We start from the raw sequence: 21,957 nt of genomic DNA, 5'->3' as shown, positions 1-21,957 counted from the left end.
AATTTTTATTTATTTATTTATGATAGTCACAGAGAGAGAGAGAGGCAGAGACACAGGCAGAGGGAGAAGCAGGCTCCATGCACCGGGAGCCTGATGTGGGACTCGATCCCGGGTCTCCAGGATCGCGCCCCGGGCCAAAGGCAGGCGCCAAACCGCTGCGCTACCCAGGGATCCCCAGCATTTTGCTTTTAAGAGAAGGATCCAAATAAGATTATATCAACATTTGCTTAAAACTATATGTACAACACATAACTTTTATATATTATGCAGCATTATTCTGTGAGCACTGCACTTGGTATATCAATACATGTTATTAAAGCTTTAAATATGAAATAAAATAACATAAATCCTCTGACCATTTTTCCCTTGGTAGATTCCCATTCATATCCTCGATTTGTAATGTCCTTTTCTGTGAGAAACATTCAGCAGTCCCCTGACTTCTCCCTCCTCCACAAAGTTTTATTTTGAACTTTTTCCTTGAAAAAAGAGCTATCAAGTAGAATTAGATGCAGGAGTTTCAGACTATAGGTATAAACAACTCAAAACTATAACCAGAGCTATTAACAATTGAATATCTCCATAAAATTGAATTAAGTTGATGTTTCAATATAGCTATGCTCATAAGACTTCTTTTAGAGACTGAACTAAATATAATACTTGTGATCTCCATCACAAGTATATAACCATAGTTTTGGTTCATTAGTTTGGGGTAATTTTTGTTTATTTCTTCTTGTTTTGCTTTGTTTAGAGAATTTTCTCAAATGTATATTCTAGTTTATTGTTTTTTTTTCTTGAGCTATATGCAAAATGCTATTTACCCACCTGTTATGTATTTTATTTATTTTCCATTTCTCGAAAAAATTTTAATTTTGAATCCTATGCTCTTATCTAGTAAAGTATTGGCAGAATTTAATTCTTGTCATGATTTTTTCAGTATTTCTTTTGAAGTATTTCAATCTATAAAAATTTTTAATGATTTAAAATTATATATGATTACCTCCAAGACTTACAAGAAATAACACAAAAGAAGAGTTAACATTATGTACCATAAAAGTTAAAGTTTTATAGGACCATTGACTTAAAATTTTTTTAAATTTCCAAAGTCATAAGTCTTTCATATGTTGTGTTACTGATTTAATTCATCACATAATAGAGAAAAATATGATATGTATAAATATTCTTTATTTGGGAGGAAAAGAGTATTTATTTGCTCTTATTTGGTTCCCTGCCATCTTTTCCATTTTAAGGTATTTTTAATACATCATATATTTTAACATTCCCCTGTGAGAGCACATCAGATGTTACATGTTCCATTTTATGGAACTCAAGCTATTCAGCTATAATTACGGTGTCTCTCAGGATCACAACCTTTCCTCTGTATTCACAGATTTTAATACTTCTTCCTGTTACCCTCCATTCACCAGATCTCTTAATTCTTTAAAATTGACTTTCATGAAATCCAATACCTATGTGTCATAGAACCAGATGATCCAATTTGCTTTTTGGCAGACACCATGTAAAGCTCTGCCCATTGCAAATTTGAACAAAAGATACTAGTGCTTTCTATTTTCTAGACTACTCTGGTAGAAAAGGATGTAGAAAGACAAGTTTTTATCTGGGCTTTTTCATGAGATAATTTATGCCAGTTCCCTCATTTCAACTTTTATCACTTTATAAGTGAATAGTAGAGACATATTTATAAGGAATATTAAGTTAATAGTTCCAAGGAACTATTGAGGTACAGCTTGCTAGTAAAACATAGAACTATATTATTTCATTAAGTGAAAACTTAGGATATGGATAGTAGACTAGAAGAACTCTCCTAGCACAAGTGTTAGTTCCTCAGTAATGTTTTCCAGTTTCATCTTCTACCATGTATGCAGTACTTCCTTTGAAATTATTAGCATTTGGTAATTTTGAATATAAAGTAGAGATACTGTGCTGAATAACCGATCAAAGATGAGAATGTATAAAGTAGAATTAAAATAGAGTCCAAATACTATTCTGCTATTAGGCCCAACAGTGGAACCTTTGTTCCTACTAGGTGGCCTTACCCTTGCCCCTGATCTTTATTTCCTTGTAGGTAATATAGGGCTATAATGGATTTCACTTAACATGCATGGTTGTTGTGAAGAAGCATTCAGTATCAAAGTCACAAAAGCTATTTCATGAACCGTATATGCAATAATAATCTGTGAACTCAGATGGTTCTTAGAGCTTAAAAAAAGGAGGTCGTGGGATCCCTGGGTGGCGCAGCGGTTTGGCGCCTGCCTTTGGCCCAGGGCGCAATCCTGGAGACCCGGGATCGAATCCCACATCAGGCTCCCAGTGCATGGAGCCTGCTTCTCCCTCTGCCTGTGTCTCTGCCTCTCTCTCTCTCTCTCTCTCTCTCTCTGTGACTATCATAAATAAATAAAAATTAAAAAAAAAAAAAAAAAAAGGAGGTCGTCCAAGATTAAGAGGATATACTTGTGAACCTAATGAGGTTGGAAAGATGGCAGTTGTCAACTAGAAGGTCAAAAATGTTAAGAATAGGAAAAAATGATCACACAAGAGGAAGGTTATTATTATTGGTAGAAAAAGATACTAAACTATTTATAAGAACAAAAGGAATTAAAAACAGTAATTTGTTGAAAAGATGTGACTGTGAAATAAATTGCATCTGAATTTCTCAGTAATTTTTTGCTTTTATTAATCTGAGGTTAAGAATTGAAGTTGTAAAACTATGATTATAAAATGTACAAATATAACTGTCATACATGTTTGTGGTGCAAAAACTTGTACAAATTTAATGAAAAAAATGAAATGGCTAATAATTTTTCACTCTATCTTTTAGCATACGGCGACATCAAGAAAGAAGAGCAATTTTGACTCCCATTTTAACAGATTTTTCTGTCCGAATAACTGGAGCACCAGCTATCATTTTTACTAAAATAATTTCTCCAGAAAATATGCACACTGAGGTGAGAACTTAATTTAGGTTTCATTTTAGGCTATATAATGGAGTATCTTTTCTTTGTAAATTAGGGATTCTTAGTTTTAGTGCGCATAGAATGTCAAATTGCTTATTATTAATAAGTTACTATTGTATGTAACTAAAAATTAATACCTTCTAGTACTGTTTTGTTATTGCTTTTTTAAACTATTTAAAATATAGATTTTTTGCATTTAAATTATATTTTTTTATTTTTTTATTTTGTTATTGCTTTTTATGTAGTAACTCATTTAATCCTTATAACACTCCTATTAACTTCTTCTATCTTCATTTTTATTTTTTTTTACTGTGAAATGTTCAATTTTGTTGCTTTTATTTTAAAATATATTTTTGCTATAATTTTTAAAATTTTTTATATCAATTTTTTATTTATATTCTAGTTAGTTAACATACAGTGTATTATTGATTTCAGAAATAGAATTCAGTGATTCATCACTTACATACAACATCTAGTGTTCATCACAAGTGCCCTCCTTAATACCCATCACCCATTTAGCTCATCACCCACTTTCCTCCCCTCCAATCACCACTCTCCATTTGTTCTCTAAAGTTAAGAGTCTCTTATGGTTTGCCTCTTTCTCTCCTCTTTTTTTTTCACATCCCCTGTGAAACAGATGAACATCTGTCCACCTATGAACAAAATCATATCATATGGTATTTGTCTTTTTCTGACGGACTTATTTCAGTTAGTATAATACACTCAAGTTCCATCCATATCATTGCAAATGGCAAGATTTCATTCTATTTCATGGCTGAGTAATATTCCACTGTATATATATACCAGATCTTGTCTATCCTTTTATTAGTTGATGAACTTTTGGACTCTTTCCATAATTTGGCTATAATGCTGCTATAAACATTGGGGTGCATGTCCCCCTCTCAAGTCAGTATGTTTGTATTCCTTAGGTAAATACCTAATAGTGCAATTGCTGGCCCTTCTGAGATATTTACTGAATGAATAAAAAAACATATAAAAAAAAGTTAAAAGTAGATACCTTGAGTCATTCAGTATTTTTTAAAAAGATTTATTTATTTTGGAGAGAGGGAGAGAGTGAGCATGCAAATGCATGGGGGACAGGCAGTGGGAGAGACTCTTCAAGCAGACTGCCTGCTGAGCTCCATGGAGCCAGACACAGGGCTCCATCCCATGAGCCATGAGATCATGACTTGAGCCAAAATGAAGAGTCTGCCACTCAACTGACTGAGCCACCCAGGTGCCCCACTATCCTTTTATAGATGAAGAAACTGAAACTTAGGCTAACTCAATAACTTGTCCATATTTTCACAAGTAGTAAGTGGCAAAGCATGGTTTGAACCCAGGCTGGCTCTCTCTCTCTCTCTCTCTCCTCTCTGTGACTATCATAAATAAATAAAAATTAAAAAAAAAAAAAAAAAAGGAGGTCGTCCAAGATTAAGAGGATATACTTGTGAACCTAATGAGGTTGGAAAGATGGCCAGTTGTCAACTAGAAGGTCAAAAATGTTAAGAATAGGAAAAAATGATCACACAAGAGGAAGGTTATTATTATTGGTAGAAAAAGATACTAAACTATTTATAAGAACAAAAGGAATTAAAAACAGTAATTTGTTGAAAAGATGTGACTGTGAAATAAATTGCATCTGAATTTCTCAGTAATTTTTTGCTTTTATTAATCTGAGGTTAAGAATTGAAGTTGTAAAACTATGATTATAAAATGTACAAATATAACTGTCATACATGTTTGTGGTGCAAAAACTTGTACAAATTTAATGAAAAAAATGAAATGGCTAATAATTTTTCACTCTATCTTTTAGCATACGGCGACATCAAGAAAGAAGAGCAATTTTGACTCCCATTTTAACAGATTTTTCTGTCCGAATAACTGGAGCACCAGCTATCATTTTTACTAAAATAATTTCTCCAGAAAATATGCACACTGAGGTGAGAACTTAATTTAGGTTTCATTTTAGGCTATATAATGGAGTATCTTTTCTTTGTAAATTAGGGATTCTTAGTTTTAGTGCGCATAGAATGTCAAATTGCTTATTATTAATAAGTTACTATTGTATGTAACTAAAAATTAATACCTTCTAGTACTGTTTTGTTATTGCTTTTTTAAACTATTTAAAATATAGATTTTTTGCATTTAAATTATATTTTTTTATTTTTTTATTTTGTTATTGCTTTTTATGTAGTAACTCATTTAATCCTTATAACACTCCTATTAACTTCTTCTATCTTCATTTTTATTTTTTTTTACTGTGAAATGTTCAATTTTGTTGCTTTTATTTTAAAATATATTTTTGCTATAATTTTTAAAATTTTTTATATCAATTTTTTATTTATATTCTAGTTAGTTAACATACAGTGTATTATTGATTTCAGAAATAGAATTCAGTGATTCATCACTTACATACAACATCTAGTGTTCATCACAAGTGCCCTCCTTAATACCCATCACCCATTTAGCTCATCACCCACTTTCCTCCCCTCCAATCACCACTCTCCATTTGTTCTCTAAAGTTAAGAGTCTCTTATGGTTTGCCTCTTTCTCTCCTCTTTTTTTTTCACATCCCCTGTGAAACAGATGAACATCTGTCCACCTATGAACAAAATCATATCATATGGTATTTGTCTTTTTCTGACGGACTTATTTCAGTTAGTATAATACACTCAAGTTCCATCCATATCATTGCAAATGGCAAGATTTCATTCTATTTCATGGCTGAGTAATATTCCACTGTATATATATACCAGATCTTGTCTATCCTTTTATTAGTTGATGAACTTTTGGACTCTTTCCATAATTTGGCTATAATGCTGCTATAAACATTGGGGTGCATGTCCCCCTCTCAAGTCAGTATGTTTGTATTCCTTAGGTAAATACCTAATAGTGCAATTGCTGGCCCTTCTGAGATATTTACTGAATGAATAAAAAAACATATAAAAAAAAGTTAAAAGTAGATACCTTGAGTCATTCAGTATTTTTTAAAAAGATTTATTTATTTTGGAGAGAGGGAGAGAGTGAGCATGCAAATGCATGGGGGACAGGCAGTGGGAGAGACTCTTCAAGCAGACTGCCTGCTGAGCTCCATGGAGCCAGACACAGGGCTCCATCCCATGAGCCATGAGATCATGACTTGAGCCAAAATGAAGAGTCTGCCACTCAACTGACTGAGCCACCCAGGTGCCCCACTATCCTTTTATAGATGAAGAAACTGAAACTTAGGCTAACTCAATAACTTGTCCATATTTTCACAAGTAGTAAGTGGCAAAGCATGGTTTGAACCCAGGCTGGGGATCCCTGGGTGGCGCAGAGGTTTGGCGCCTGCCTTTGGCCCAGGGCGTGATCCTGGAGACCCGGGATCGAATCCCACATCAGGCTCCCGGTGCATGGAGCCTGCTTCTCCCTCCGCCTGTGTTTCTGCCTCTCTCTCTCTCTCTGTGACTATCATAAATAAATAAAAAATTAAAAAAAAAAAAAAAAAGAGTTAGCTTTGAACCCAGGCTGGTCTGGCTCCAGACCCTGGACTCTTACTTAACCTCTTTCTAATGAAAGCAACAACACTGAGAGAGAACTCATTTCTGATCTGGATGACTTTATTTAGTATATAGAGAATTTTACATGGATTACCTGACTTAGTCCTCACAACATCCTTGTGAAAGCAATACTAGGGGATCCCTGGGTGGCTCAGCGGTTTGGCACCTGCTTTTGGCCCAGGGCGCAATCCTGGAGTCCCGGGATCGAGTCCCACGTCGGGCTCCTGGCATGGAGCCTGCTTCTCCTCTGCCTGTGTCTCTGCCTCTCTCTCTCTGTGTGTGTCTATCATAAATAAATAAATAAACCTTTAACAAAATAAGAAAGCAATACTATTAGTATCCATGTTTTATAGATCTGAAAACTGAGATCTAAAGAGGTTAGGTAACTGAACCAATGTTACTATCCAGTTACTGGTGGATCCAGGTTTCAAGACTGATCACTATGGTGTACCACCTCCATGCTTAGAATAGAAATGTAATAATAATGTGATCCATCATAATTTTAAAAGTATTCTTCTTAGAAATTTATATTATGCTAGGGCATCTGTGTGGCTGAGGCAGTTAAGCGTCTGCCTTCGGCTCAGGTCATGATCCCAAGGTCCTGGGATCCGAGCCATGCATCTGGCTCCCTGCTCAGCAGAGGAGTCTGCCTCTTCCTCTCCCTCTGCTCCTCCTACCTGCTCATGTACTGTCTCTTACTCTCTGTCTCTCTCTCTCTCTCAAATAAATCTTCAAAGAAAAACAAATTTATGTTATGCTAAAAACTTTGTAAACTTTTTGGTCATTCACAGTTATAGGCAGTTATTATGAAAAGTTCAGAAAAAATAAGATTAAATGTTACTCTAAGTTGGTTAAACTTCATATTCATTCACTTTTAAAAATAATGTTTTGTATATTTTATTTATTTAATGTTTATAATTGCCCTATAGCAAAAATTAGGTTAGGCATAGTATCTTATATCCACCAAAGGTGTATAAAAATTAAGTAGGTGTACTACTATCTTATAGCAATTTAGTAATATGAATATATTTCTTTTCATCATTACTTGAGGAATAAATGAATTCTAACTCTAATAAGTAAATACAGGGAACTTGTGGGGGGAAGGGTTATTTAATCACAAGGAAAAGGAATATTCATTTCTAACATGCTATTCTTTATGGCTGTATTAAAATCTACTCTAAGCCGTGTACTTTGCATTTGGGCCCCTCATAAGTCTCCTTAAATCCATTCCTTTAAATGACACTAGTAAGGAGAAGGTTCATTGGGCATTTCCAAGCATTCGAACTTTGTCCACATTCACTTCATGACAGGACTTCTGCTTCACTAAGTGAAACTTTGGGGGTTTTTTTTTTTTCTTCTTTTTTCCTTCTCTGAATGGTTTTCTAATGATGAGTGTTGGAATGATTTAAGTTATGCAGAGCCCCACCAGTTAAGTAGTGGACATCTACCTAAAGCAGCCAAGATTTTAGCAGCTTGAAGAAGTGAAATTAATTAGTCTAGCTGTCTTTGGCTTCAGCACTATTTTGTTATAAATCATTTGGAATGTATGCTTTGGAGAATACTCAAACCATACCACTTGTTATTGTAATTGCTTGCCTACAATTGCCAGTTTACATCTGTCTGCCCAACTAAATTGTGATCTCCCCAAGAGCAGGTTTCCATTCAAAGCCAACCTATTCTTTCTGCTATCCCTAGCAGCTGAGTATACTGCATGTTACTTAGGAGATGCTCAGTAAATATTTGTTAGTGTGAATGAATGAACAGGATTTGGCTAAAGAATTACATCATCACTTACATATGGAAATGATGTTAGTAGTTTGAAGTATAAAATGCCAGATGTATATGAAATGGTAAAAAAAATTAATGTTTGTGTTGTTTGTTTCCCTGCAACTAGTGCATGGCCCAGTGCACAGCAGGACCTCATAAATGTTTATTAAATTAATCCATTAAACTATGTTGAGTGGCTGTGCTCTCCATCTCTGCTATTCTCATTAACATATGAACTTGAGTCCCAGGAGAATTCATCAACATAGTAAAGGTCAAATAAGTAAGAATGACAAATTATCATCTAATGGCTATCATGTATCTTTATGTATATTCAACTTTTTTTTCTCCTCCAGGAGATTTTAGTGTGTGGCCATTCCTTGGAAGTGAATATAACCACAGACCTGGACTTCTTCCTAAGTGTGGCTCAAGTTCAACTCTTACATCAGTTAATAGTAGCAAATATGATTGGACTAGAACCATCAAGCAAGGCCAAAGAGGTAACTATTACCTGATTTTGATTAGTCTTACTGCATTTGTGCCAACTTGACATTCATAATAGGAAAACTAGAATTAAATGTTTTATGCTAATTATTCTATATTTAATTTTATTCAAAATATCATACATTATTTTGGATTGATGTTCTTTATTTTTGAAATTTGTCTGGTCTCTTTTCATATCATATACTTTTGCAAAATGTCTGTTGCCTACCCTCAGAAAAGCCTCTATTAAAAATATGGTTTTGGTATCCTGCTGCAATTTTTAAAGTACAACACAAGAAACATGGTATAGCTTTCACTTACATACATTACAGGGTTCAGGACTCTTGGAAGTGAACATGCAATAGTACTATGGGAATATCTTCAGTAAATAACTTCTAAAGTATTCATTTTCCATGCTCAGTGAGGAACAGACACAATCATAAAAGTTGAATGCCTGCCTAGAATTTTAATTTTGATCCGGTGTTCATTGGAAACCGGCATTGTAACCACAAAGCATGTCAGCATGAAACAAAGAACGCTGCGTATTAGATGCTTCTCAAGATATGTTTTCTTTGCTTTTTGTTTCCATACTTCTATAATCCTATCTGTACTTAAAGTATATCTCCTATAAAAACTCAAGTGAAGAAACAGTTTATCTGTGAAAAGGAAATTGGTTTTATTTTAGTCAAGAGTTATACAGAAGACTAAGTTCTATTTATTAAGCAGGAGGAGAAGGAAGAAGTATTTGCTGAGAGCTACTTGATGCTAGGCAATGTGCCACGCATTTTCATGTAAGTTCATTCATTGTATCTCTCAGCATATTATCACAACCACCTTGTGAGGTTGATATGGACATTATTAACATTTTATGTTTTAGGGTCTTGAGGCTCAGAGATGGTAAGTGACCTGCCTGAAGTCACTCATACATAGCTTAAAAACAGTGGAACTGAAATTTTAATTTAAGTCTTTCAAGTCAGTGCTCTTTCCATTCTACCACAGTTTGTGGATTATAACTATTATATTAGTCTCTTAATCATCTTTATTTTTAAAAAATTATTTTAAAATGATAAAGCTTTTACCTTTTATATCTGAAGATACTAGACCATCTTTTACCACTCATGATCTCTATTTGCTCAGTATCTCTTTTTTTCTTGTTTTTTTTAATTGAGAGAAAGCAAGAGAGAGTGAGGGGAGGGGCTGAGGAAGACGGGGAGACAGAGAATTTTAAGCAGGCTCCACACCCAGCACAGAGCCCTACTCAGGGTTTGATCTCACAACCCTGAGATCATGACCTGAGCTGAAATCTAGAGTTGGATGCTTAACCAGCTGAGCCATCCAGGTGCCCTTTGCTCAGTATCTTTTTTTAAAAAGGCTGTAGAGCTATGCAGTTTCTAAAATATCAATTTTTTTCTAATTCACATTATTGGATCCATAAGGATGTAATTATAAGACCTGAAAATAAATAGAGCAAAAAATATTTCCCTGTGGCATTTTTGATGAAGTCCTTAAAGCAAATTGGGTTGGAAACAATATTTTACATTCCTATATTGTTTGTGCCAAGTGTATAAATCTCTTACATCAGTGAAATATAATTCATAGGTTTCTGATGTATTTTAGGAATATATACAACTTACCGAATTTGTTAACTCTTTACCTATATAAAGAGTATAAATAAAGCTTCTATAAACATTCATTTGCAAACTTTTGTGTGGACGTAAGTTTTCAGTTCCTTTGGGTAAATGCAAAGGAGTGTGATTCCTGGATCATATGGTCAGAATATGTTTATTTACGTAAGAAACCACCAAACTGTCTTCCAAAGTAGTTTGTACCATTTTGCGCTCCCACCAGCACTGAACGAGACAGTTCCTGTTGCTGCACAATCTTAGCAGCATTTGGTGTTTTCAGTGGTCTAGATTTTGAGCATTTTATTAGGTGTGTAATGGTATCTCCTATTGTTTTAATATGCATCTCCCTGATGCTACATGAAATGGAACATCTTTTCCTATGCATATGCTTATCTTCCATCTGCAAATCTTCTTTGGTGAGGTGTCTGTAAAAGTCTTTGGCTCATTTTTTAATTGGTTTGTTTTCTTACTGCTGAGTTTTAAGAGTGTCTTTGTATATTTTAAATAACAGTCCTTTATCAGATGTGACTTTTGCAAATATTTTCTCCTAGTTTATGGATTGTTTTCTATCCTTGAATACTTGATACTATCTTTCACAGAACAGAAGTTTCTAATTTTAATTATTTCTTTCATGGATCATGTCTTTGGTGTTTATCTAACAGGCATCACCATACCCAAGATCATCTAGGTTTTCTCTTATGTTCTCTTCTAAAAGTCTTATAGTGTGTGTTTTACATTTAAGTCTAATGTCCATTTGAGTTCATTTTTCTGAAGGGGGTTTGGTCTGTATGTAAATTCATTATTTTGCATGTGAATGTCTAGTTATTCCAGCTCCATTTGTTGAAGAGATTGTCTTTGCTCCACGTATTCCCTTTGCTTCTTTGTCAAAGATCATTTGACTGAATTCATGAGGGTCTATTTCTGGGCTATTTATTGTGTTCTATTGACCTATTTGTCCATTCTTTCACCAATACCACACTGTCTTGATTACTTTAATTTCATAGTAAGTCTTAAGGTAGGGTAGTGTTAGTCCACCAACTTTGTTCTTCTCTTCATTATTATATATGCTGTTATGGCTCTTTTGCCTCTGTAAACCTTTAGAATCAGTTTGCCAATAGCCATTAAATAAATTACTGGAATTCTGTGTGTGTGGTTTTTTGTTTTTTTTTTAAGATTTTATTTATTTATTCATGAGACAGAGAGAGAGAGAGAGAGAGAGAGAGAGAGGCACAGACACAAGCAGAGGGAGAAGCAGGCTCCATTCCATGCAGGGAGCCCGGCGTGGGACTCGATCCCAGGTCCCCAGGACCACACCCTGGACTGAAGGCGGTGCTAAACTGCTGAGCCACCCAAGCTGCCCAAATTACTGGAATTTTGATTGGGATACATTGAATCTATAGATCAAGCTGAGAGATGACATCTTGACAATATTGATTTTTCTTATCTGTGAACATGGAATATCTCTCCACTTACTTAGCTCCTCGATTCTGTTCGTCTGAGTTTTACAGTTTTTCTTATATAGATCCTGTATATATTTTGTTAGATTTATATCTAAGAATTTCATTTTTTGGTATGTTAATATAAGTGCTATTGTGTTTTTAATTACAAATTCTACTTGTTCATTGTTAATATATAGAAATGTAATGTAATTGACTTTTGTGTTATCACTTATTCATTTGAAGGGTTTTTATGTTGATTCTTTCAGATTTTCTATTATAGACAGCCCTGCCATCTGTAAACAGGGACAGATCTTCTGTTTCAAACTGTAATAATTTTATTTCCTTTTCTTGCCTTATTGTACTAGCGAGGACTTCCTGTCTTGAAAAATAGTGATGAGAAAGGACATCCTTGCCTTCTGTCTGATCTTAATGGGAAAATTTCAGGTTTCTCACTGCGGGTTTTTTGTAGATAATGTTTATCAACTTGAGGTCACTTCTGTCTATTCCTAGTTTACTGAGAGTTTTTATCATGAATGGGTTTAGATTTTGTCAAATGCTTTTTATATATCCATTCATATGATTTCTCATTTTAAGTGTGTTGATGTGATATAGATTACATTAATTGAGGTTTTTCTTTAAGATTTTATATATTTATTTGAGAGTGAGAAAGAGAGAGCACAGTAGGGCAGAGGAGCAGAGGAAGAGAGAGAAGCAGCCTCCCCACTAAGCAGGGAGCCAGGTATTGGGCTGATCCTAAGACTTGGAGATCATGAACTGAGCCAAAGGCTGATGCTTAATGACTGAGCCACCCAGGTGCCCTAATTGAATTTTAAATGTTAAACAAGCCTTGCAATACTTGGGATAAATCCTACTTAGGGTAGTATATAATTCTTTCTTTCTTTCTTTCTTTCTTTCTTTCTTTCTTTCTTTCTTTCTTTCTTTTTCTTTCTTTCTTTCTTTCTTCTTCTTTCTTTTTCTTCTTTCTTTCTTTTTCTTCTTTCTTTCTTTTTCTCTTTCTTTTTTCTTTCTTTCTTTTTCTTCCTTTTTCTTTCCTTTTTCTTTCTTTCTTTCTTTCTTTCTTTCTTTTCTTTCTTTTCTCTTTTCTTTTCTTTTCTTTTCTTGTTTTTCTTTTTCTTTTCTTTCTTTTCTTTCCACAGAGAAAGAGAGAGGCAGAGACATAGGCAGAGGAGAAGCAGGCTCCTTGCAGAGAGCCCGATGTGGGACCCGATCCTGGGACTCCAGGATCATGCCCTGGGCCGAAGGCAGGCACTAAACCACTGAGCCACCCAAAGATCCCTATATAATTCTTTTTACACATTGTTGGATTATATTTGCTAGTATTTTGTTGAAGATTTTTGTGTCTTTGTTCATGAGAGATATTGGTCTATAGTTTCCTTTTCTTATGTCTTTTTCTGGTTTGGCTATTAGGCAATGCTGACCCATAGATTGAGTTAGGAAATATTTCTTCTGCTTATGTCCTCTGAAAGAGATTGTAGAGAAGTGGTATAATCTCTTCTTAAAGGTTGCTAGAAATTATCATTAAACCCATCTAGGCCTGATGCTTTCTTTTTTGAAAGGTTATTAATTAATTGTTGCTTCAGTTTCTCTAATAGATATAGGCCTATTCAGATCCTCGGTTTCTTCTTTTGTGTGAGTTTTATCTGATTGTTTTTCAAGAAATTGGTCCATTTTCTTGAAATGGTTATCATATGTGTGTGGGCATGGACTTGTTTATAATATTTCTTTATTATTCTTTTTATTTCCACAAGATCTATAGTGATGTCCCCTCTTTCATTACTGATATTAGTAATTTAATTCCTTCCTCCCTTTTTTTTAGTTAGCCTAACTAGAGGCTTTTATTGATTTTTGCTCTAATTCTTATTATTTCTTTTCTTCTTGCTTTGAATAGTGATAATATTTCCAGACAATCTTTGACAGGCTTAATTTAAAGATTAATTTTAAAAGTTATTCAAGAATGTGGTGGATGATTTTTGTTAGGGGAAACGTGTACACTCTAAACAAAGGGGAACAAAGATGGACAAACCTTTGAAAATAGAAGTGAGAAACAGTGGAATAATCTAAGGATTATTGCTAAAACCAGTATATAATATTAATCTTGATTGTTTGGACAGCTAACACACAAACTAAAGAGTACATAGCTAAAAGAGAAGCACTTCAGGCAATAAAATGACCACATGATAGTTTAGGCAAATTGTCTTTCATGTTGATCAAAACTTTTCTAATGTTTTTGCTCTGAAAAATGTACTCTAGAAGAGGTGAGGCCACTGAATCAATCACTCTATTTTTGTATTCTTTGATTTTCATTTGTCCCCTTCGAGTGCTATGCCTTTCATGACTGCTGGCTCCCAGGATATTTCTTTTTTTAAACTAACTGTTCTTGTTTCTCTCTATATATTATGACAGCCCGAGAAAGAACATAAGAGAAATAAACATTTAATATTCAAAAAGCCAAAGTGCATCTCCTATTTACAAATTACATGTCCTTTCATACTCCGTTCTGTAATTCATCTCTATGACAATAATTGATTCTATGACAGTAGAATAACAGTCAGTAATGTTTTTGGGTTTCTTACATCCTAGTTCCCTGCCATTTACTTGAGGTCAGAGCCAACCTCCTAGACAATTTCAGAGTCAAATCCAAATGTACAATTCTAACTTTTCTCTGGAAATAAAGCTCCACTACGCATCCTTGATTTCTGGTAGAGCTTTGGTGATTTACACAATTGATTTACCCTTTAAAAACTCTTTGCTTTCTTGCAAGACCATCTTGGTCTCATAAAAGGCCCAATTATATAAAAATGGTTATTAGTAATATAATCATAACTTTCATGCAATAAGAATTAACAAGAGAGAGAGTTCAGTAACACGAACCAGTAAATATCAGGAAAGTTTTGAAAGTGAATGTGAATAAACAGAAAACTAAAGAATTTTAATTTATCCAAGTCTATCTATGGAAGAATAATACCGGCCATTTTTATATGATAAAATAAAACTGAATCATAAGTTTTCCTAAAGCTGTTAGTATATAGGACATTATAAGGAGTTGTTAAAAAACAAAACAAACAAGAAACCCTACCTTTATATCATTTTATTTCAGTTGCTATCACACAAAAAATACAGCATGTAGAAAATTCACATCAACTTTTATGTTAGACTGCTTTAAACTGAGATGAAACCTGAGTAGTCTATCTGAAATATCTGAAACCATAAGCAGTATAGATAAGATACTAAAAGTAGCCTGTTAACTTGAAATGGTTTATTTTTTATAACACAGTTTTATTTTTATCAAAGTAATACATGAACAACTGTTGCTAAACTAAACATATCAAAACAGTATGAGTCTCTTAATAACCCCACCTCAACCTTTTTTTTTTTTAACGAAGTATTTTTTTAAATTTTTTTTTAAATTTATTTATGATAGTCATAGAGAGAGAGAGAGAGAGGCAGAGACATAGGCAGGGGGAGAAACAGGCTCCATGCACCAGGAGCCCGACGTGGGATTCGAACCCGGGTCTCCAGAATCGCGCCCTGGGCCAAAGGCAGGCGCTAAACTGCTGCGCCACCCAGGGATCCCCTCACCTCAACCTTTTTAACTACTTTAACTCTTCTGGTATTTATCCCCATATTTCTGAATATAATGAAAGACTACCATCTCTTGATTTACTCATTCATGTATTACCTATTCACTTGTTATTTTCTTTTAGATGAGGATTCCATCTCTTAAACTTCTTTCCACTCTTCCATCTTCTCAATATTCTAACAGCATATTTTTAAAGTCAATACAAATTATTTTTCTTATAAAGTCTATGTAAATATTGTTCATTGCTTAGCAAAGTAGTACATTATTGTCATAGTTCCTGTGATTGTTTTTCCTAAAGTTGATCATTGCCACATTCTTTATTTGCCCAGGTTTTTAAAAAAATCTCTGCCTCTTTTCTCCATCCCAACCACAGTTCCCACCAGTGACTCTACTGAATGCCAGCAATTTAATTTTTCACACTTCGCAACTTAGAAAAAAATGTCACCCCCTCACCCCATCAGAATGATTTTTCCTAAGTTCTTCCTTCCTTCTCCATTCTGGACTAGTAGTTCTCTAAACCTACTGCCACTTAACGCAAAAGAGTCAGATGAGAGAAGATTGTGATTTTGAGGTTAATGTAAAGTTTAGAGAAACTATAGAGTATCAAGTAACTAATTTTTATATGAATATAAATTAGTAAAATTGCCAATATTTTTATCCCACCCTTCCAAAATACTAAGTATTTGAATTCATATATAGAAACATATTAGTACAGAAAATATTATAATAGGATATGATATATGGCTAACATAGTTTGCTTGTGTGCTTTTACAGTTTGCTATAAGACAATATAAAATGTTGGACTTTTTTGCTACGTACTGTGATTGACTAAATGCCCTATGGAATAGTGGTGGAAGTTGTTTTTTTGATGGTATTATTACTATTTGAGCGTGGAAATAATCTTCTTTGGAGTCATTCTTCATTTAGGAATTAAAATTCTTGTTTTTTAGTCAATAGTGAAAAACTATTGCAAGGTATACTTGACCAACTTGAGGATTGCTAGGAATAATTAGAACTAGGAACTTAAGAGCAAAGAAAGGGAGAAGTAACTTTAAGTGGTGGTGTAGTGACAGGTTTTTTGGAGTAGAACATTAGGCAAGATGAGGGAAATAGAGGCAAAGTATACCCTGAGAACACAGGTGAGTGGAGTTGGGTTTTGAAAGTGGAAACTGAGACTGGTGTGGGAGAAGATGTTAGTGTTCTGTCTTGCTGTAGGCATGAGTGGGGAAAGCCCATCTCAGAGGTCATATATTTCTGCATTAAAAAAGGAGATGGGAATTTTGAATGTTGTGCATGTGGTGACTTCCCATTGGTGTTGCTATGCTGAGTATTTGTTTCCCTTCAGAGGCACCTGGATCGACTACTTGTAACCAAGCAATAAACACAGGTACCAATAAAATATGGATTCAAGCAGAGCCTTAAATGGACAAGAAAGCCTTGGAGGAAATACTCTAAATTTCTTAAAATCTAGACCTGGAAAAGTTATTAAGTATTTTATTACCTGTCCTCTCCAAGAGAAGGACTTCTTAGGTATATTGAACTATCACACCTGTCTCAATTTTACTTAGGCCTTGTAGATATTAAAAATATCCTCATTGTCTCCTGATAAACAAGCTTATGCTTAGAAATGCATCATTGCTTCAGTGTACATACTAAACATCCAGAAAAACCATAATGTTTTTTTTTTTTAATTTTTTAAATTTATTTATTTATGATAGTCACAGAGAGAGAGAGAGAGAGAGAGAGGCAGAGACACAGGCAGAGGGAGAAGCAGGCTCCATGCACCGGGAGCCCGATATGGGATTCGATCCCGGGTCTCCAGGATCGCGCCCTGGGCCAAAGGCAGGCGCCAAACTGCTGCGCCACCCAGGGATCCGCATAATATTTTTAATTTTCTAACCATGCTTATGTTTATCTCATGCATATTTCTTGACCAGAAATCCAATGAATGCGTTGTTTTCCTAAGGCTCTCTTAAACTGTCTTTCCTGGTCATATTTAGCAGTATTCATTTAGGGCTTACCATATGCCAAATATACTGGCTACAGACTGAAAAAAGGTGTGAAAAATAAGTACACTGTGATCCCTGCCCTGTAGGATTTTATAATCTGGTTGGGAAACAAAACATAGATAAATGAATTTATAACTAAGAACTCAAAGCAGTAAATGAAAAGTATTAAATGTGCTGTATGGAAAATTAGTATTATAGGAGTGATTCAGAACAGATTATAGGCCAGGTGGTCAGAGATCTAGCTTCATGGAGAAGTTGGAATTGAATAGGCAGAAAAGAATGACCTATTTGTTTATTCAGTAAATACTGAATCTTTTCTAAATATCAACACTACAATGGATATTAGGGTGACAGCGTTAAACAAAAGATATAAAGTTTCTGCTTTCATGTTCTAGTGCTTATATATTTCATGAGGAAGATGAGCAATGATAAATAATTAGAGCTAGATCAAGATATATGGTTATATATATATACACATACACGCATAGCTCGTTGCATTTGTTGGATACGTTCACTTTCCATCAGCCCAAAATTAGTCATGTGGTTGCATTTAGCTGCAAGAGAGGCTGAGAAATGTAATCCTTCTACCACATGACCATGTGCCATGCTTAAAATTATTTAACTATGAAAGAAGGGGATGATGAATATTGGGATATAACTGATAGCCTTGGCCACGGAGATTTCAGGGTTACCTGGTAGCCAGAGCTAGAATATTCCTCAGAAAGCAGTTTTCTCTTCAATACTTTGAACTTAATCTCCACTAAAGCCTAAAGTTATCATAAAATGGCAAAAACAATGTTGGCTTACTAATTGCTCAGTGCTGCTATAGTGACAAGTATTGTCTTTGCCCAGCTTCTCTAATGCTCTTTACCTGATGGTAGAACTTCCTTTCCTTTGGCTAAACAACATTCTCCTATGTGGTTTTGATAGGGATTCTCATTCCAGAGTAGATATGAGACACAGGCCTGGTCAATCATTGTACTCCATTTCCCTGTCAGTCATTAGCCCAGATATGGACACACTATTTAGACCAGGACAGTGTTTTCTGTGAATACACTGAGAAGAATAAACTCTTTCCTATGGATTAAGTCCGGATGTTATCAAGTATATTGGAGCTTTGTTTGACCATGCTTCTCTATTCTCCTTCACCACTATCACATGAAGAAAACCTGTGTTTTTAAAAAGAGAAAGGAGTTGAATTCACAGAAACAAGGGAAGCTGAAAGATGGAGAGAAAAAGTCTTTGACATCATCTGACATCCTTTGACACAGTTTAGCCAATGAGATACAAAGAGAAGTGTCCAAGAGATTTCTGGGAAAGTCTTTAGCTTCTTACTTTTCACCTTCTTGGAATAACGACAATGGAAGTGACCAGCTACTTGTGACCATTAGGCAAAACATGGTGACAAACATGATGACAAAAACCACATACTAAGGATAGCAAAATAGATAGAAAATGATCCTGAGATGCATGTGACATCATGAAGCCACTGCCACCAGCACTGGACTTTAAGATTTAATGTGAGGAAAATAAACATAAATTAATCCGGTAATATTTGGTTTTTTATTACATAAGGACAAACAAAAGCCTCACTGATACACTGTTTCAGTAATTCTAAGATAGAGATAATAAAGCCCAGACAAAGTGCTGAGCACACAGTACAATTTGCTGAAAAATGTTAGCAATGAGTTGGCAAATGGATTCCTTAATTCCTAGGAATTCCTATTTCTGTTCATAGAGAAAAGATAGATGTATGCAATATACACATCAAAAGAACTGGAAAATATTGGTGATTCACTGAATGCTTAATGGAGACAGGTTGGGTACATATTGTGGAGGGCTTCGTATACTGGACTGAAATGTTTTAAGTAGGTAAGCAATAGAGAGGAGTTGAAGTTAGTTGAAGTATATAATAACTTAAACAGATGTGCTTCTAAGCTCAGATCCATTTTAGACTGAACCTCTCATGTTTTCCTCACATATAGGTAGTTCAAACATACATACCATAGCTACATCTTTCTGGATTCTACTATAATATAATGTATTCTAATACAGTATCAGTATCTATATTTCGGTTAGGATTTGAAACAGCTGTAACATATATTATATGGGTTATTTATTGAACCCATTGTTTCCAGGAGCTACAGTTATTCTTAAAAAAGAAAACAATGCACACACTTTAAAAACTGATAAAACAGAAGGGTGAGACGGCTAAGATTGCCCTGGGTTATGTTCATTTGGCTGCAGTAATTACTCTGTTACTCCTGGCTAGCAAGTAATCATTTTATTAAGCCTACTTACAGAAATAGTATATATAAGGAGTAACACATGCTCATTTTCAAATCAGTGTTTTAGAGTAAATAAAATTTTTTATGACAAAATAGAAACCGTATTTTTAGGGGCAAAGAATAGAACCACATCACTGGGGATCTGAAGGTGGGGTTCTTTGATCCATACACTCCATATCCTGAAGAATAATGTAGACAATTATAACGCTAATTGAGCATTTCTTCCTTTGCCCTCTCTCCTTCCTCCTTCACTTAACCACTTGGTTTTAGCCACTTCCTTAGATCTCCTTTCCTTTTAGTCTCTGGTAATGACTTACTTGGCAATCCATCCTGTGCATGCTCGGTACCTGCTCTGACACTCTCTTTGGTAGCTAAAAAATATGTTCTTCAAGGAAAATCTCATTTACAAAAAGAAATTTAATTTAGCCATCTGAAAATACACAGAACTTAGTGTGTCTTCAATATTTCTAAAGTAATAAATGTTTCCACTAAAGTAAAGTTTCTATTTCTCCAGACTCTTTATTATTTATTGTACTTGGCTTGTCTACAACTATCTAAAGAATAAAGAACTACATAAAGCACATATCTAACTGTCTATGAAGCATGGTAAAATTACATTACAAAAAAATAGTGTTACGGTCAAGCTGATCAGAACAGGTGAACCCCCTGAGCTATATCTTCATCCTCAATTAGAATGCTAGTCCTTCTCATCTATTCTTTTATGTTCATGTTTTTTCCTATCTGTACTAAGTTATAGGTCTTTTCTTTGACCTTGAATCTTATCTCTTTAATACTGCTTCTCAGATTTTTAAAAAAATTTCCAGTGCTTCTTTTTAATGCCTTATTCCTCATGACCTACAAAAATACTTGTATATCAGTAGGAACAGTCTAGAAACACTGTAGTAAAATAGTTCGTAACTGATTCATTATTATCTTTTCTGAACAAAAGTATGATAAATGAGCTAGCTGTTCAAAATAACTGAAGGTCCATGGTTTTCTATATGACAGTTCTAATAAGCAAACTTCTGGGATTTCAGTTACTATTACATAAAAGAACCAACTTTTAAAAAATATTAACATCAGAGCCATGGGAATGTATATAACTCTCATCTGAGATTTCATACATTTTTAAATTGCTTATTTCTAAAACTTTGGCTCTTCATCAAAGGTTTTCTGTAGCAAATGACTAAAAATCCTCTCACAGAGTATAGAGGTATATAAAATAAACACCAAAGCCTAAACCCAATAATCTTTCTTCTATACTTTTTAAGATTCCTAGACTTCAGCAAATGTGCTATGTCCCATCTTTCTTTCTACAAATTGGTCCATTCAGTAATACACATTTGGAAGACACAAAAGGGTACTTGGGACATGGAATATTCTATATTTTGATTGTGGTGGTTACACAACTGTATGCATTAGTTAAAGACCATCCCCCTATATGTTTCTAACAAGTAAATTTTATTATTTACAAATTACACTCTGGTAAACCTGGCTTTTAAAAAAAGTTTCGCCCATTTGGAAAACATAAAGTCCACTATTAACAGTGATTTCCATTAATGTCAGAACGTTACTGAGGTGGCTACCCAGAATCCATAGTACCAGCTAACACTTATTAGATACTGATTATGTGCCAGATGGTCTCGGTGGTTTATATAGCTTAACTCCTTTAGTCCTAACAATAACCCCCTGAATTGGGGGCTTTGTCTCAGATTGTACAGATATGGAAACTGAGTCTCAAAAAAGTCACATCTCAGATTACTACTCAGACATAAAAAAAAAAAAAAGAAATCTTGCCATTTGCAATGACGTGGATGGAACTAGAAGATTCTATGTTGAGTGAAATAGGTCGATCAGAGAAAAACAGTTATCATATGATCTCACATGTGAAATTTAAGAAACAAAATAGAGGGTCATAGAAGAAAAGAGGAAAAAATAAAACGAGACAAAATCAGAAAAGGAGATAAACCATAAGAGACTCTTAATCATAGGAAACAAACCAAGGGTTGCTGGAGGGAGAGGAGGTGGGAGAGTGGGGTAACTGGATGATGGACATTAAGGAGGGCATGTGATGTAATGAGTACTTGGTATTATATAAGATGATGAATCACTGACCTCTACCTCTGAAACTAATAATACATTTTATGTTAATTAGTTAAATTTACATTAAAACAAAAGTCACATCATTTGCCCAAGGTTATATAGCTGAATAAGTATCCAAGCCCAGGTGTTTG

At 34.5% G+C, this 21,957-nt stretch overlaps 1 protein-coding gene across 10 annotated transcripts in view; it reads left to right on the top strand.

The window, feature by feature from the left end:
• The window catches only part of VPS13B (vacuolar protein sorting 13 homolog B), a 739,627-nt gene that overhangs the window by 471,726 nt on the left and 245,944 nt on the right, over positions 1–21,957 (top strand). For all 10 annotated transcript variants that reach the window (XM_041768645.1, XM_041768640.1, XM_041768643.1 and 7 more), the window contains 2 exons: positions 2,837–2,963; positions 8,635–8,778. In XM_041768645.1, the coding sequence (XP_041624579.1) occupies positions 2,837–2,963; positions 8,635–8,778 (271 nt within the window). The remainder of the gene's footprint in view (positions 1–2,836; positions 2,964–8,634; positions 8,779–21,957) is intronic.

The sequence above is a fragment of the Vulpes lagopus genome, chromosome 9 (genome assembly GCF_018345385.1).
Source record: "Vulpes lagopus strain Blue_001 chromosome 9, ASM1834538v1, whole genome shotgun sequence".
Classification (NCBI taxonomy): Eukaryota; Metazoa; Chordata; class Mammalia; order Carnivora; family Canidae; genus Vulpes; species Vulpes lagopus.
The sequence above is the reverse complement of the archived record's forward strand: the minus strand, read 5'-3'. Positions and strand labels throughout refer to the sequence as shown.